The 13,905-nt window shown below is 38.7% G+C and overlaps 1 protein-coding gene across 1 annotated transcript; it reads left to right on the top strand.

The window, feature by feature from the left end:
* The first annotated feature begins 1,792 nt into the window (after window positions 1–1,792).
* Window positions 1,793–12,577, top strand: LOC104600363 (Got1/Sft2-like vescicle transport protein family). The gene is made up of 6 exons (XM_010263267.3): window positions 1,793–2,053; window positions 2,206–2,259; window positions 3,667–3,740; window positions 4,503–4,620; window positions 5,932–5,990; window positions 12,284–12,577. The coding sequence occupies exons 1-6, from the start codon at window positions 1,955–1,957 to the stop codon at window positions 12,363–12,365; spliced, it is 486 nt and encodes a 161-aa protein (XP_010261569.1). The 5' UTR covers window positions 1,793–1,954; the 3' UTR covers window positions 12,366–12,577.
* Window positions 12,578–13,905: the final 1,328 nt, after the last annotated feature.

The raw sequence follows: 13,905 nt of genomic DNA, 5'->3' as shown, positions 1-13,905 counted from the left end.
GGGCTTTATGAACCGAGTCGAATTCCATAATTAGCCAGAGACTTTATGAACTGAGTCGGTTGAAAACCTTCAACTTGAGTCTGGATCACCTGCCAGCAAAATATGTTTTAACACTACCAACACCATCTGGCACCATACATTTCATACATGATAGCTCCTACCTTTATGGTAGGCTCCTATTACATAACGAGACATGCGGTGTCCCATTAAACTGATAGGGTGTTTGAACAGAAACTGGATTCAGTCGGTGCTTGTTCGAACACCTATTATAGCCTTGCATTGGGAATTTCTCCATAAAATAAAGCACATAACTACGGAGGTATTCTCGATGCAAGGCTGTAAAGGCTGTTCAAATGGGCTTTGTATTGATTGAAACCGATCTAGTTGGAATGGGTTTTTTTAACGGAGATCCAGTCTCCTTCAACCTTGTCTCAATTAAAGGAGATCACATCTGCACCCTATTGAGTGTGCCCCACAAACATTCCACCTGCATGCATTGGAAATATCTCCCGAGGTTATCAGTGGAAGATGTTTCTAATACACAGGTGGGATATGCTGTGGTGTCACAAGTGTTTTCTTCGTCGCGCCATCAAGTGCCATCCATTGTGCCTACAGCCGCCACTCCAGTGTTCAAGTATGTGTCATGGGTGGATTATGCATGTATTTTTGTATGGGGGATTGTCAATGGCATTCTTGTAATTATTTAGTATGATTTTTCATCATTTTGATGTATCTTTATGTCATTCCCCCAAAAGCTTAGCGTACTCTTTGAGGGGAGATAGGTAGTCGAGTGAATCAAGAGCATGTAAAGGTTAAACATGAGATCCCCTTGACACTAAATTATGTGCTTATGCTTGCCATCCATTAATGCAATACAAGTTGCCTTTTGTCTAATTTGTGTGCCATTTTTGTGGCATTTTCTTGTGTTGTTGCTTGTTGCTTAGGCTTATTCGTCGCATTCGAGTGCCGCACGGGGCCCCAACGGCTAGCCCCGCAACAGTGGGGCACAATGTAAACGCACATCAAGCAAAATGGTTGATTCCACAGTCTGTAAAACATCCATCAAATTCAATTAATCCCTCTCTCAAATGAATTCAGATCTCCTGCCTATAATAACTTTGTCCACTTTTACTCACATAACAATTTAACAACGCAGTCACACATGGAAAATATCTCATCCTCTATGCATTGAGATGAGAGATGTTCCAAAGCACGGGATAATATGCTGTTGGTAGATGTGGGTAGAGGTGTAAAGTGGACCATGTTGGGCTGGTACGGCACGGCCCGCAGGTCACCCATGGGCTGTTATGGGCAGTTTTGCCCTCCTTAGTGGAAATTTTGGGGGTCGGCCCAGCACGACCCACAACTTAGGTCCGTGCTGTGCAATGCCATGGGTCGGGCTGGCCCGCGGGTCGAGCCTTGGGCCAGGTCGGGCCGTGCATCAGGACAAAGCTATTTATTTAAAAAAATTAACAAAATACTTAAAATTTTAATTTTATATGAATTTTGTGTATATAATACAATAATTAAATAAATTAGTATAATAAAATTAAAAAAAATATTTATTTTATTAATGTATTATATACTATATATTATTATATAATTATAATTTATATAATATTATATATATATATATATATATATATATATATATGGGCTGTCTTGGGCCAACCCGTGGACCTAAAACCCTATGCCCAACACAACCTGCATGATCGTATCAGAGGCAGGAGATCCGGATTACTCTCGAACACTTTTTTTGTGACGTGATAAGCGCGTGCATTTTTTAATAAATGGAAAAAAGAAGGGGGAAAGATACCTCACGGTACGTGTCGGAGAGAAAAGCGTCGCACCAGCCATCACCAAGCTCCAGCCTTCCGGCCTTCCAGGCGTTGAGAAATGAGTGCCAGACTGCAAGTGACGAAGTAGTGTATAGTGTAGGATTAAATTGGGCACAATGTGGAAACCCAATCTACCCATGTTCGATGGAGACGAAGAACATGATGAGAACTTATTGGGTGAATCTGATGGGTTGTTTTCGCTATCCCCTTTGCAGGTTTCCTGAGATCGTCATAAACTGCATCCTTAGTTTTTACTTATTTACTTATGCATTTCTAGTCTCAGGACGAATCATTTTCTTTCTTTATATTAGGGATAATTTGAAGTCATGACTTGTTATTTTTTCTGTTGTAATTTTGTTTGAATCAGAGAATTTATGGGTTTGCCGCATCTTTAGTTGCTGGGTTGGTTTGTATGCTTCTGGTACGATCTACTATACTCATTGATTTTTTCTCATTATTTTTGACTTTATTAATTGGGCATACGTGCATTTGTCCCTTTCAATAATTGATAATAATCTTAACGGTTTATTTTGGTTTCTTTCAGTTGACTATGTTATATATGTATATGTGCGTGGGTGTGGGAGTTGAGGGTTGGGAAGACGGGGGCTTTCGGCCATTACTATCAAATTCCATAAGAAGATTGAACTTTACCCACGAGGGTATTTACGCCCTTTTGAATAAGAATACAATGGCTGTTGGGGAAGTCTCCAGAATATAAAATTGCTTCATTTTTTTTTTCTACTTTTTTTTTTTCAATGGAATGCTATAAAGATTGGCCAAGAACTGAGCTGTCGATTATGTTTCCTTCTATTGGAAGCAAAAGAGAAGGTACCGAACTAATTTGGATTTTTTGTTAGATATTTCAAACTAATAAGATGCCTCTGAGTTTCCTCCAAGGGTTAAACAAAGAGAAAAAAAGGAACTTCAAGAATTCTATATTTCGTCATTTTGTAATTGATAGCTGCAGCGACTGCTATGAAGTGCAACTCTTGAATTCGTATATGGTAGTAAATGACGGATAGGGGATCGCAATCAACTGTTTATTGAATTACCATCTGATCTGTTATAAACCCAGGATGAACATTTTTATTATAATTTTTTCCTGATAGTTAACAGGGGTGAAGAAATATGTCCATTAATGATTAATTCATTAATCATATACATGCATATTTTAATTCTTTCATCATTTCCCAATGTTCCCCAAATGTATTTTTGGTTGTTTACACTTCACATAAACTATTAAATTATATGTTTCTTATGCAATTATAACTTATTTATAGTCACTTGAGCCTTAGATTTAGTGTTATTGATGTATTCATGGGATTTATATGAATTCCCCTAGCATATTCATGTGTGTCCTAATCATTCCACCATATCCATGCATATCCTAAGTGTATCCAAATACATATCTTAAATTGCCCATTGATACTCCTTGTGACACCAATCGTTTGGCCCTTGTGTAGGTCTATTATAATTGGATGGTTCACTTGACCCTACTAAATAATTAAATATATTCCTAAAACATCTATAAGCTATAAATTAACTCTTAAAAGACTAAATTGATCAAGAATAGAAAACCAAAAAATTAAATCACCAACTGGAGGAGGTAAGTGGGAGAAACTTGATTTTTTTCTTCCATGTTTCCCCCTTTTTCCATGTGTGCATTGCCTTACCAATTCAAATTTGAATGTTGTATATTTGATTTTGATGGTAAGTAGGGACAAGATCCATATATTAAATTTGGAATATAACCTGTAAAAAGAGAGTTGTTGATTGAACATTTGCTTCAGTTATCCATTGAACATTTTTCTTCTTTCTTCTTCTGCAGTCATTGATTGTTTTTGCAAAGCCAATCAAGTTTGCAATAATATTCAGCTTTGGCAATTTATTGGCAGTTGGAAGGTTAGCACTTAATTGTCTTGAACCATGTAGGATTCAAAAGTTTGTTGAGTGTCTCTAGTGGGGACTTTCATTCATTTCATCATGCTGTATGTTTAACTGTAATTCTATGTAAATTAACTGCCAGATGATTCCTTTGATGGATTTGTTATAAGCTGGTTGGTTTTTTAATGAGTTTTCCAGATAAAAGCTTGAGAAGAAAACCAATTTCTTGGTCAAGTATTAGTGAAAGTTGGAAATAAGGTTTGAAATATGTTTAAATACATTCACCATTATTGTAGGGGTTGATACTCTTCATTCAATACTACAATTCTTGAAAAGTTTTCCTTTCTTTGTAGTCTTGTCCCCAACAAGAAGTGGTTATTGTAGTTTGTCAGTCCTGGGTAGACCTCTGGTTGGGAAGTTTCTAGAGTTGTTTTAAAGATCAGTCATCTAAGTTTGAATTTTGGCATTTAGGCCAAACCAAACAGTAACAATGTAGTGAAAGTTGAGTTGGTCTAAACCATAGTTACTTGAGTCACTTGACCAGCACAGTATTTGCTTCCATCTATTAAATATGGTTCATTTGACTTAAAAATGCTTCCTAAACTCATCCAGGCACGGTTTACCTGAATTAAAGTGCTTGTTCATTCTAAGCCTGGTCTTGACTTGTTTTAGTCTTGATATACCCTGATTGTCCCCTTTCCTAATTCCTAACCAATTTATTTTGTTTTTAATTATCCATTTATCTCAAATTCTAAATTCTAAACCTTGCATTTGGCACAGCACAGCCTTCCTCATTGGCCCAGGACAACAATTACGAATGATGCTTGATCCTGTTCGTATTTATGCAACAGTGATTTACATTGGGAGTGTTGTTCTTGCTCTCATTTGTGCTCTTTGGGTAAGCCTTTTCCACTATGTATGGTTTTGGTGCCTCATAGGAAATTGAGAAAGCTTTTAGACATTTACAAGAATGCGAAACTCTATTCAAAACACATCAGATGCCTATAAGGTAAAAATTACCCACTCTTGGTCAATGTTATGAGAACTTGACCTGACTGGATGTTTGAACAGCTAAAACTGGGAATGCAGAAACCACTAAAATCTATGGTTCTCAAAAGTAAACCAATAGCTGTGTCCTCAAAAATGGTGGTAAAAGTCAAAACTGTTTGTTTTGGATGTTAAACTATTGATCTGCTCGAACTGTTTGCAATTTCTTATGACCATATTTTTCTTGATCGATCTGATAACCACTCATTTTACCTTTTTTTGATAAAATTAACACTAAAGGTAAAATGCATTATGCATGATTTGGGGAAAGGGAAGAAGACCCATGAGATTGAGAGGGATCTAGGTCTCTTAAGTTCAATCTATAATTGCTTCATAATAAGCCATTTCATAATAAAGTAGAAGAGTTGCTCCATTAATAAATCTTTATTTAATAACTAGATATAGTGTATTGCAATATAAATGAAAGAAGCAAAGCCCATAAAAAATGGGATTTTCATGTTTAATGAGCTAAAATCATCCTCAAAATATACAGGTATAATCCTCTATACCTCAAAATTAGAATCATAAATTGTTTGTCCTCAGTGCCTACATAGATATTCATATTTAGATCTATTGAAAGCTCTTAAATAGATAACTAAATGCCATTCCCTCTCAATCTTCTAAGTCAGTAGTATTCTAGATAATTGTTTTTTTGATGAGCAACTTTAGATTAAAATTTTGAAAAATTAGAGGGCTATTCTTAATCGAACAGAAGTCCAATTCAAGGTTGGAATAGGGTTTATGTGGACCTAAGGATTTAATGGATAACTAATCCAGAGGGCCTCTTACCTGATGAATGGCTTGGATTGACCTTAAGATTCTTTCACATGCTGAAATAGAGTAGGTTGTGTAGGGAAGCTCCCTACTTGACCCAAGTAGTTAACTTTTTCCCATCATAGTTGTACATGGCATATGTTTTATACTTTTATTTCAGGTTGGGCCTTCTAGACCTTGAAATTTGAAGTTGAGGCCTGGCCCATCCAATTTCTTGGCCTAGTACAGGCCTGGACCTGGAATTTTCTAGGCTGGATATATGAAGACTTGCAGGCAGGCTTCCTAAATGTTTTTTATCCTAAATATTTTGCCCCCTAAGGCCCTAAGTCAATGTTTCATTTTGTGTGTCTTATCTAACCACATTTTGTTTTCTTTTATTCTTTTGCAGTTTCATAACAAGATCTTAACATTACTTGCCATGATAACTGAGATCTGTGCCCTTATCTGGTCAGTTGGGCTTCACTTCTATATGCATTAATATTTTATAAGTTATTCTGGCATTGATGGTCAGAAAATTGTCAATGACCTTTTCTTTCTTACCAAATGATGCGCATGCTCACTCTCCTACTTCATTAAATTGAAAATCCTCTATGATATTTTACTGGATGAAACCACTCAGATTTCTCTAGCACAGCTAATTTTCTTTTGATCAACTATTATGAATAAAAAGAGCCCATTTATCCGCTGGTTATAGTCATCCTTATCAATATTTGGGAATTAGAAAATTTCAGGCATGTCTGATTGATATAGTAGCATGTATATGGTGCTATGGTTGGATCAATGGATCCATTTTGAAGGCCCCAAAAAAAGGTAATCAAATTGGAGTTTGAAGGAGGGAAGGGGTAGAAACAACTTCTGGCCTCATTCCAAAGCTCACTAGAGTCCTGGAAGAAAATTGGCAAAGGTCGGAAGTGGGGCCCCCCGACATGTATCCATGAGTCTGACTTGGCAACATGAAAACAAAGGACGCGGACATGCCTATGGACAAGTCTAAAGTATTAAAATGCTCCATATTTTTTTTTTTTTGAATTTTAACATTATCATCCTGCAGAAAAAGTTTTTAAAAGCTTAGATATTAACTTCTCATTTACATCGAATAAGCAAGGAGAGAAAGAAAATGCTACACAGAAGTGTCCCTAAAGAATCCATGAGTATCAGTATCTGAGGCTTATCCAACAAGGATGGTTCATCCATCTAGGAGAGTCTATCCTATACTGTGGGTCCCACATCCTTTGGTAGGGCCATCCTTCTCAACTACCCTCTGGGCATGTCTAGACATATGGATCAATGCAATCAGTCCAAAAAAACTCTCAGCTATGTGAGAGAAATCTGAATTCTCCTATTTTGGGGTACCATTAGCAGTTCCATTACACTGCCTATAGTCATTTGACCCATTTTCTTAGTGTTTGAACTTTTATTTCTTAGTGTATCAATGGGCCAATTAGTGCCTTATACTTTTATAACCAACATAGAAAGTTGTTGTTTTGATATTTTGAGTTCTACTAATTGAATATCTACTGGTGAACTTTCCATGCATTTTTCACATTAATGAGCATGCGTGTTATAGTTCTTAATATAGATTACTAAGTAACTAAATTTGACTTCTTATAGCTGGCAACCAAAACATTAAACATTTGAATGCTGATAAAAAACATTAACATTCGAAGAAGATTACCTTTTATTATATATTTGTATGTATTTTGAGGGTGGGCTTTGATGCAATGGTTGTGTTGCTCCATTGCAACCTGGCCACCTGGGTGACCAGGGTTCAAATCTTGGAAACAGCCTCTTTGTATGTATAGGGGTAAGGCTGCATATATCTGTCCCTCCCCAGACCCTGCATGGCGGGACTCGGGAGCCTCATGCACTGGGCTGCCCTTTTTTATATGTTTGCATGTATTTTGCAATTTTTATATATTTTTATGTATTTTGAAATTTTTATATATTTGTATGTATTTTGCAATTTTCATCATCCATGTCCCAACTATTAGACCTGTTCATGGGCTCGGGCTCGGCTTTTGCCAAAATTTGAAAGGGCCCAGCCTGAAGCCCAAGTCCGAAACAGTGTAAAGCCAAGCCCGAAGCCTGGTGGCCCATGAACAGGTCTGCCAACTTTATGGAGTCGGCTACATGAATCCCGTTTTGCCCTTTCTGTTCAGGCCATATCCACCATTAAATTGTGAATTTGTGAGTGCTTAAATCATTTCTTATTGTTTCAACAAAAAAAAATCATTTCTTATTATTTCAACAAAAAAAATCATTTCTTATTACTTCCACCCAAGACCTTTTCAGTTTGCTCCTAGCTCTTCCAGCCCCTTAGCCCCTTCAACATGTGTAAGCGTGTGTGTGTGTGTGATAATATAAGAAAAAATTTATTAAAAGAAAAGAGGGAAGCTGCAATACAACTACATAAAGGTGTTGAGGTAACACCACCTACTCGAAACAGAAAAAAAAATGCAAAACCCAAAAATATATAATACTTAAGAAAACTCAAACAGCTCCCACAAACTATCCCCTCCTTTCACCTACCAACTCCAGACCCCTTACCCCCACTTTACAACATTTAATTCACCCATCAAAATCTTCTTCTTGCCCTTCTCCCTCATTTCATGTCTCACCTCCTTCCCCTGAAGTGAATTTCTTTAGACTCTCCTTTTTTCTCATCTCGAACTCTTCAAAAAGCTCTTCTTGCAAAGTCCTCTCCACCAAAGAAAAACAAACCCAACAACTTTCCTACCTCCACCTCCCTATCAACCAACTTATCAAGATCCACACATTTGCTTTTTCTCTGTCATCTCTGTGGCTAATTTTTTTTGATCAGTAATCAAAGTAAATTTCATTACTTAGAGAAAAAAGATAATACAGAAACATGGGCAGCCTCGGCTACCAACAATAGAATACATAGACAAATTGATGATCAGTCTCACAATTGAGCCCAGAAGCACTCTGCTGTATTTACCCCTTGCTTTGCTAGATGGTCAGCTAAGCCATTTGCCGACCTAGGAGCCCATTGAAATATCAGCTGCATATCCCTTGAGAACCTCTTGAAATGTTTGAATTTGTTTCTGAAAAACCAAGGAATCTTCTCGTTCTGCTTTAACCAACTTATTACTATTTTGGAGTTGCCTTCAACTATTAGCTTCCGAAACCCCATTTCCAAAGATTTTTACATCCAAAGTACTGCCTTCAATTCTGCTGTTACAGAGTCACACACTCCAATGGGACCTGAGTACATTCCCAAAATCACTCCGCTTTCATTCCTTAGAACCCCTCCAATTCCAGAGGGCCCTGGGTTCCCAAAACTACTTCCATCGAAATTTAATTTCAGGAAACCTACCTCTGGGGGTTCCCAGTCCTTTAGTGTCTTCCGCTTAGCTGAAGTTGAGGCTGCAATTGTTTTCTAGTTCCTTAATATATCATCAATAGAGAAATCTGAGAACAACTTCAATGTCTTTATCCAGACGGCCACTTTTGCCATAATCCCTTCAATTAGTGCTTCCTTGCTTCTTTTCTTTTCCTCAAATATACGCTTATTTCTTTCCTCCCATAGGGTCCATATTATTGCTGCTCTTGTGCACCTCCACATCAGTCTTCCCCTCCTTTTTGGCCAGCTGAAAGTGGATCTATCAAACAACCTGTCCAATCTGTCCGGAGTATTCCACCTGCACCCAAAAAGAGAAAAAAACCAATCCCAAATACCACAAGCAAATGGACAGGAAATGAACAAGTGAAGAGCAGATTCACCAGTGGATTCACACAAGCAGCACCAATTTGGGGAGAGGCACCATCCAGGTCTCTTCCTCTGTAATATATCACAAGTGTTGATTGCACCATGGAAGACCTCCCAACAAAAAGCACTTACTTTGGGGGGAATCGGATGACACCAGATCTCTTTGACTGGAAAGGGAGTAATTGGTTGAGAAGGCACAGACAACGACTTGAAAAAAGAAGCACAATTGAAAACCCCAGAAGGATGTAGAGTCCAAATTCTATCATCTTGTTTACTTAGGTCCGGGAAAACCCCTTCAAGAATGTGTAGAAGATTTGAAACAAGGCCTTACTCAGTGTCCATCACATTTCTACGAAAACCTAGATTTCACCCAAGCCCGTTAGCTGAGGGAGAGGAGAGCAGAAACTCAGAAATTGGCTTACCCTTGAGAGCAGAAAGGGTGAACAAAGAAGGGAAAGAAACCTTTAAAGGGGCTTCACCCACCCAAAGATCCTCCCAGAACTTGATTTTGTTACCTGAATTAAAATCGAATCTGATGTGATTGAGAAAAGATGGAAGGCATTTCTGAATTGCTCTCCCGGGTGAAAAGCAAGAGGCCCTGCTAGAAGTTTCAGCATCCCACCCGTTCACTGAGAGCCCATGAATACTAGAGATCACTTTATGCCATAACCTGTCTGATTCTCTTGGAAATCTCCACAACCACTTCCCTAGAAGAGCCTGGTTCTTTTCTTTCAGCCTTCCTAACCCCAGCCCTCCATCCTCCTTCCGTCTACAAACTATTTCCCATCTGATCAGGTGATCTTTCTTTGTCTCTCCCGGTTCCCACAAGAAAACCCGCATAATTATCTCCAACTTAACAATCACCTGAGGTACACTAAACACCGATAGGTAATAGACCGGAATGTCTGTGGCTAATTTGTCCTCTCTTTCCCTTGCTCCACTTCCAACTTCTTCGTTCTTTTCCTCAGTAGCTTCAATTCTCACTACCCCTCTTCAGAATGAACATGTAGATATTCTTCTCACTGTTAAGAGCTTGAATACCTTGACCTTCCTTGGCAGGCACCTTTAGATTTGGATCTTTGATTCTCACCCCCTTTACAACTTTTTGAATTTGTTGCTAGGACCTGCCCCAACAAGCCCATATTTTATCTGCAAGAAGACCTTGAAAACATGAATATGAAAGTTGCTGGACTCTGACTCTTCGGAGCCTTTGAAACATTAGGGAGGTTTTCATTATTAGTCTCTGGTCTTCTTTCTTCCAGATCTTCACCTAGTCTTCCAATGACTACTTCAGTGACCAAAAGATCATTACAACTCCTAGGTAGATCTTCTGTGCCATCGTATTCCCCAACATCAAAGGGCTCGAAGAAAAGAGAGGAAGAAGAAAAGGTATTCTTAGAGAGAATCTTCACAACATTGGACTGAGACTGGCCAAGCAATGGGGTTTCCAAAACCATGAAGTGGAGGGAGATTCTAAGCTGTTAATAGGATGGCTGCAGACAAAAAGAGCATGGACTCTGAGACAGCAAATGAGGGAGATTTATTGTTTAGCAAGGGAAACTGGAGTAATCTTTACTTGGGCAAGGAGGTCAGCCAACAGTGTGGCTGATACTTAGGCAAAACAGGGAACTCAAAGGGAAAATCTTTTTTGGGCTGTACTGTAAATTTTGGGATAAAATATGGGGTCAACACTCATGCTGTGAGTGATTTAGCATTGTACTATGTTACTAATTCAATGAAAGTGACAGTTTCCAATAAAAAAAATCCTCACAACATTACCCTCATCTGAAGCCTAGTGGACTCTCTGTCTGGGGAGAGAGAACCATCCACCTCTGTTCCGCTTGCCCCCTCAAAACTGATGACATTCTTCCCACAAACTACTGCTGCACAAGGTCCACACATCTCAGAGCTCACCTCTTCCCCAACCCGAAATATATCTTACGGTTGACTAATCGATACTCCCCGCTTCATATCAGAACTTAAATTCTTGCTTCAGAGTAAAAACACGTATAAGAAGGTTTCTTTGATGGCTTTTATGAGTCCTTATTGAAATTTCAATCTTTAGGAAGAACAACCTTGGAAGCTACCAGGGATTGTCCGAGGCTCTAGTTTTAAAAGCTGTTGTTTCAGTTTCCTCTGCAGACAATAGACAGCAAAGCTTTGCATTTATGTCTTCAGTATTCTTTGTTTGAGTACCTTATAAAATTTCATCCATTTCTTAGGGATTCAAAGATTGTGAATAATTTTTAAGTTGATCTACAATATGCTTTTCTACTTGCTTGTTTTTGTTTAACTTGTCATTATCTTTATCTTAGATATCGTATATTCAACTTTTTCTGTTTTCCCTGAACAACTGTAGCATGAAAAACAAAATGGATGAAAAGAAGGCTAGGGTTCCTGTTAATTTTGTGGGTCATTTAATTCTGCTATATTGTCTCCAGTATTTTTCTTCACATATCTGGTCTTTAACATCCCACTCACTAGAATTCTCAATCTGCATGTTAATTCTGCTATGTTGTCTCCAGTATTTTTCTTCACATATCTGGTCTTTAACATCCCACTCACTAGAATTCTCAATCTGCATGTTTCTAGTTTTCCTTCCCTCATTCATGATTATTATATCTGTTCGTTGTAAGACAATGCATCTGCAAATTATAGAACTTTGGCCAAAGAACAACAGAACCACCTTAGAGGCATGCTCGAATACTTTGAACTGGTTTATTTGGATCGTAACATTCCTGCCCAGCTCAAGTTAATTTTCACAGGGCTTGTCAAAATTTTAGTTGAACCAGGGCTGGGGCTTCTACAGCATTTCTGGGTTCCAGACCAGTTGATTTGGGATCTTATTATTTTTTAAGATTTGTCTAGTTCAATTAAAACCAAATAAAAATAATAATATGATGATGATGATGATACAATGATAATTGTTGGATCTTGTCTTCTTTCTTTCTAATGTCCTAGTTATGCAATCTGAGGTCATTCATGTTGTTTCTTTTTTGAACTGTTTCAGGTATGGTTTAAGTTACATTCCATTTGCTCGTAGATTGGTTTCTGAATTGTTCATCAGTTGTTGCGACACTGATATAAACTAGAACTTCTGCCAAAGGAGATTTGTTTGAAACTGTTTTTAGAAATTCTTAAAACATCAAGATTTGATTTTATTTTTTTCGGGTGCAAGTGAAGGTTTGTGTCTAACATCTTATAGCGTGTACTCATACAAGAGTGGTGATTAGGGTTATGTAGAATATTGAATATTCACTGATAAGCAGAATTTGTACAAGGTTTTGTCCTCTTTTGCCAGCAACCTGCAAGTCTTATTTTAAGCTGAAAGCATATACTTGTCAGAGTTTACAGTTTGTCTCAGCCCAGCTTATCTACCTCCACCATTTTTAAGTATGCCTTGTATCAACCAAGACTCACGGGGCAGTTGGTCTATCTGGTTGGAAAACAAAATTCGAATGTCCAGGTAAATAATGTATTTCCTGTTTGCTCAGAGATCAATTGTCAGACCAGAGCCTGCTAAGTCGGGGTAGGGATGATCATGGGCTGGGCCACGTTTTGACAGGGTGTTAACATTTATAGGGCTGCTTGGTCCCGGCCCAGTCTGCACCCCAGGCCTGGTTATATATGTCCAGGCTTGGGGATGGGCCGCTCGGAACTGGGCACCCGACAAGAATTACTAAGGACCCGGAACTGAACTGGACCCGCTAGGGTCTGTAATTTTAGACCCATAACCAAACTGATTGATTCTTGAGACAATTGGGTCTGACTTGCCGGACCGATTATAATCAAGGTTCAAAATATCAAGATACGTTTTAGATATGTATGCGAATCGGAGAAAAATTAAGATACACAGAGAAACACTAATACACTATAAATACCAATGTTTAGAGAACTAGACTAGACATAGAACCAGAGAAGGGAGAGGTTTACGGGTCAGTGGTCTGACCGGGGTCGAATTGTGATGATGGGGCATATATATATATATACCCTATGAGTCATATAAATATTATATATAATACATTTTACAATTTTTAATATATTTAAATATGGTGGATGGATGGTAAGTGATGGTGCACGATCTGGATGCTCCTAACTAGAGGGCAGCTCAGACGTCAGTTGCTTAGTTGGTCGGTTGAACTACAAAGAAACAGAGCTCAAAGGACCGGGGATGGCTTACCCGGTGTGGGTGCTCCGACGCTTAAGTTAGTATTTTTTGTGTACGAACTGAATATCTGATAGCAAGTAGGCTAGTGAGCAATAAATCGCACGTACCTTGTGACGTTGGGGTTGATGCCCTTATATAGGCATTGTTTGGCGTAGGCTTCACACACAGCGTCTAAGATCTTCGGGAGGTTGTGCCTAACCAGTCCGAAGTCCTCGGAGGTAGTCGTGCACGTAGGCCAGTCTTTGTGCCTTACTCGGTTTCCTTCGGAACATTTGGTGTGGTGGCCAACTTTTGAGAGACCCGGGAGTGATGGGATGTATGTTGAATTGGTCGGTGAGCACGCCTCGTAAGTCGCCACCTGGACTTCAAATCAGGTCGGCAAACCCTCGAGGGAAGTCACTCCTCATGTCGAGGTCACTTCAGCCGGTACTGACGAGGTACCACAGGTCAGCCTTGGACAAGGT

The sequence above is a fragment of the Nelumbo nucifera genome, chromosome 1 (genome assembly GCF_055504915.1).
Source record: "Nelumbo nucifera cultivar China Antique chromosome 1, China Antique-T2T, whole genome shotgun sequence".
In the NCBI taxonomy this organism is placed as follows: Eukaryota; Viridiplantae; Streptophyta; class Magnoliopsida; order Proteales; family Nelumbonaceae; genus Nelumbo; species Nelumbo nucifera.
The sequence above is the reverse complement of the archived record's forward strand: the minus strand, read 5'-3'. Positions and strand labels throughout refer to the sequence as shown.

Coding starts and splice junctions, on each gene's coding strand:
- LOC104600363 (XM_010263267.3), top strand. CDS start 1,955: ATGTGGAAACCCAATCTACCCATGTTCGATGGAGACGAAGAACATGAT. Junction 2,054..2,205: donor TTTCGCTATCCCCTTTGCAG/GTTTCCTGAGAT, acceptor TGTTTGAATCAG/AGAATTTATGGGTTTGCCGC. Junction 3,741..4,502: donor AATTTATTGGCAGTTGGAAG/GTTAGCACTTAA, acceptor CATTTGGCACAG/CACAGCCTTCCTCATTGGCC.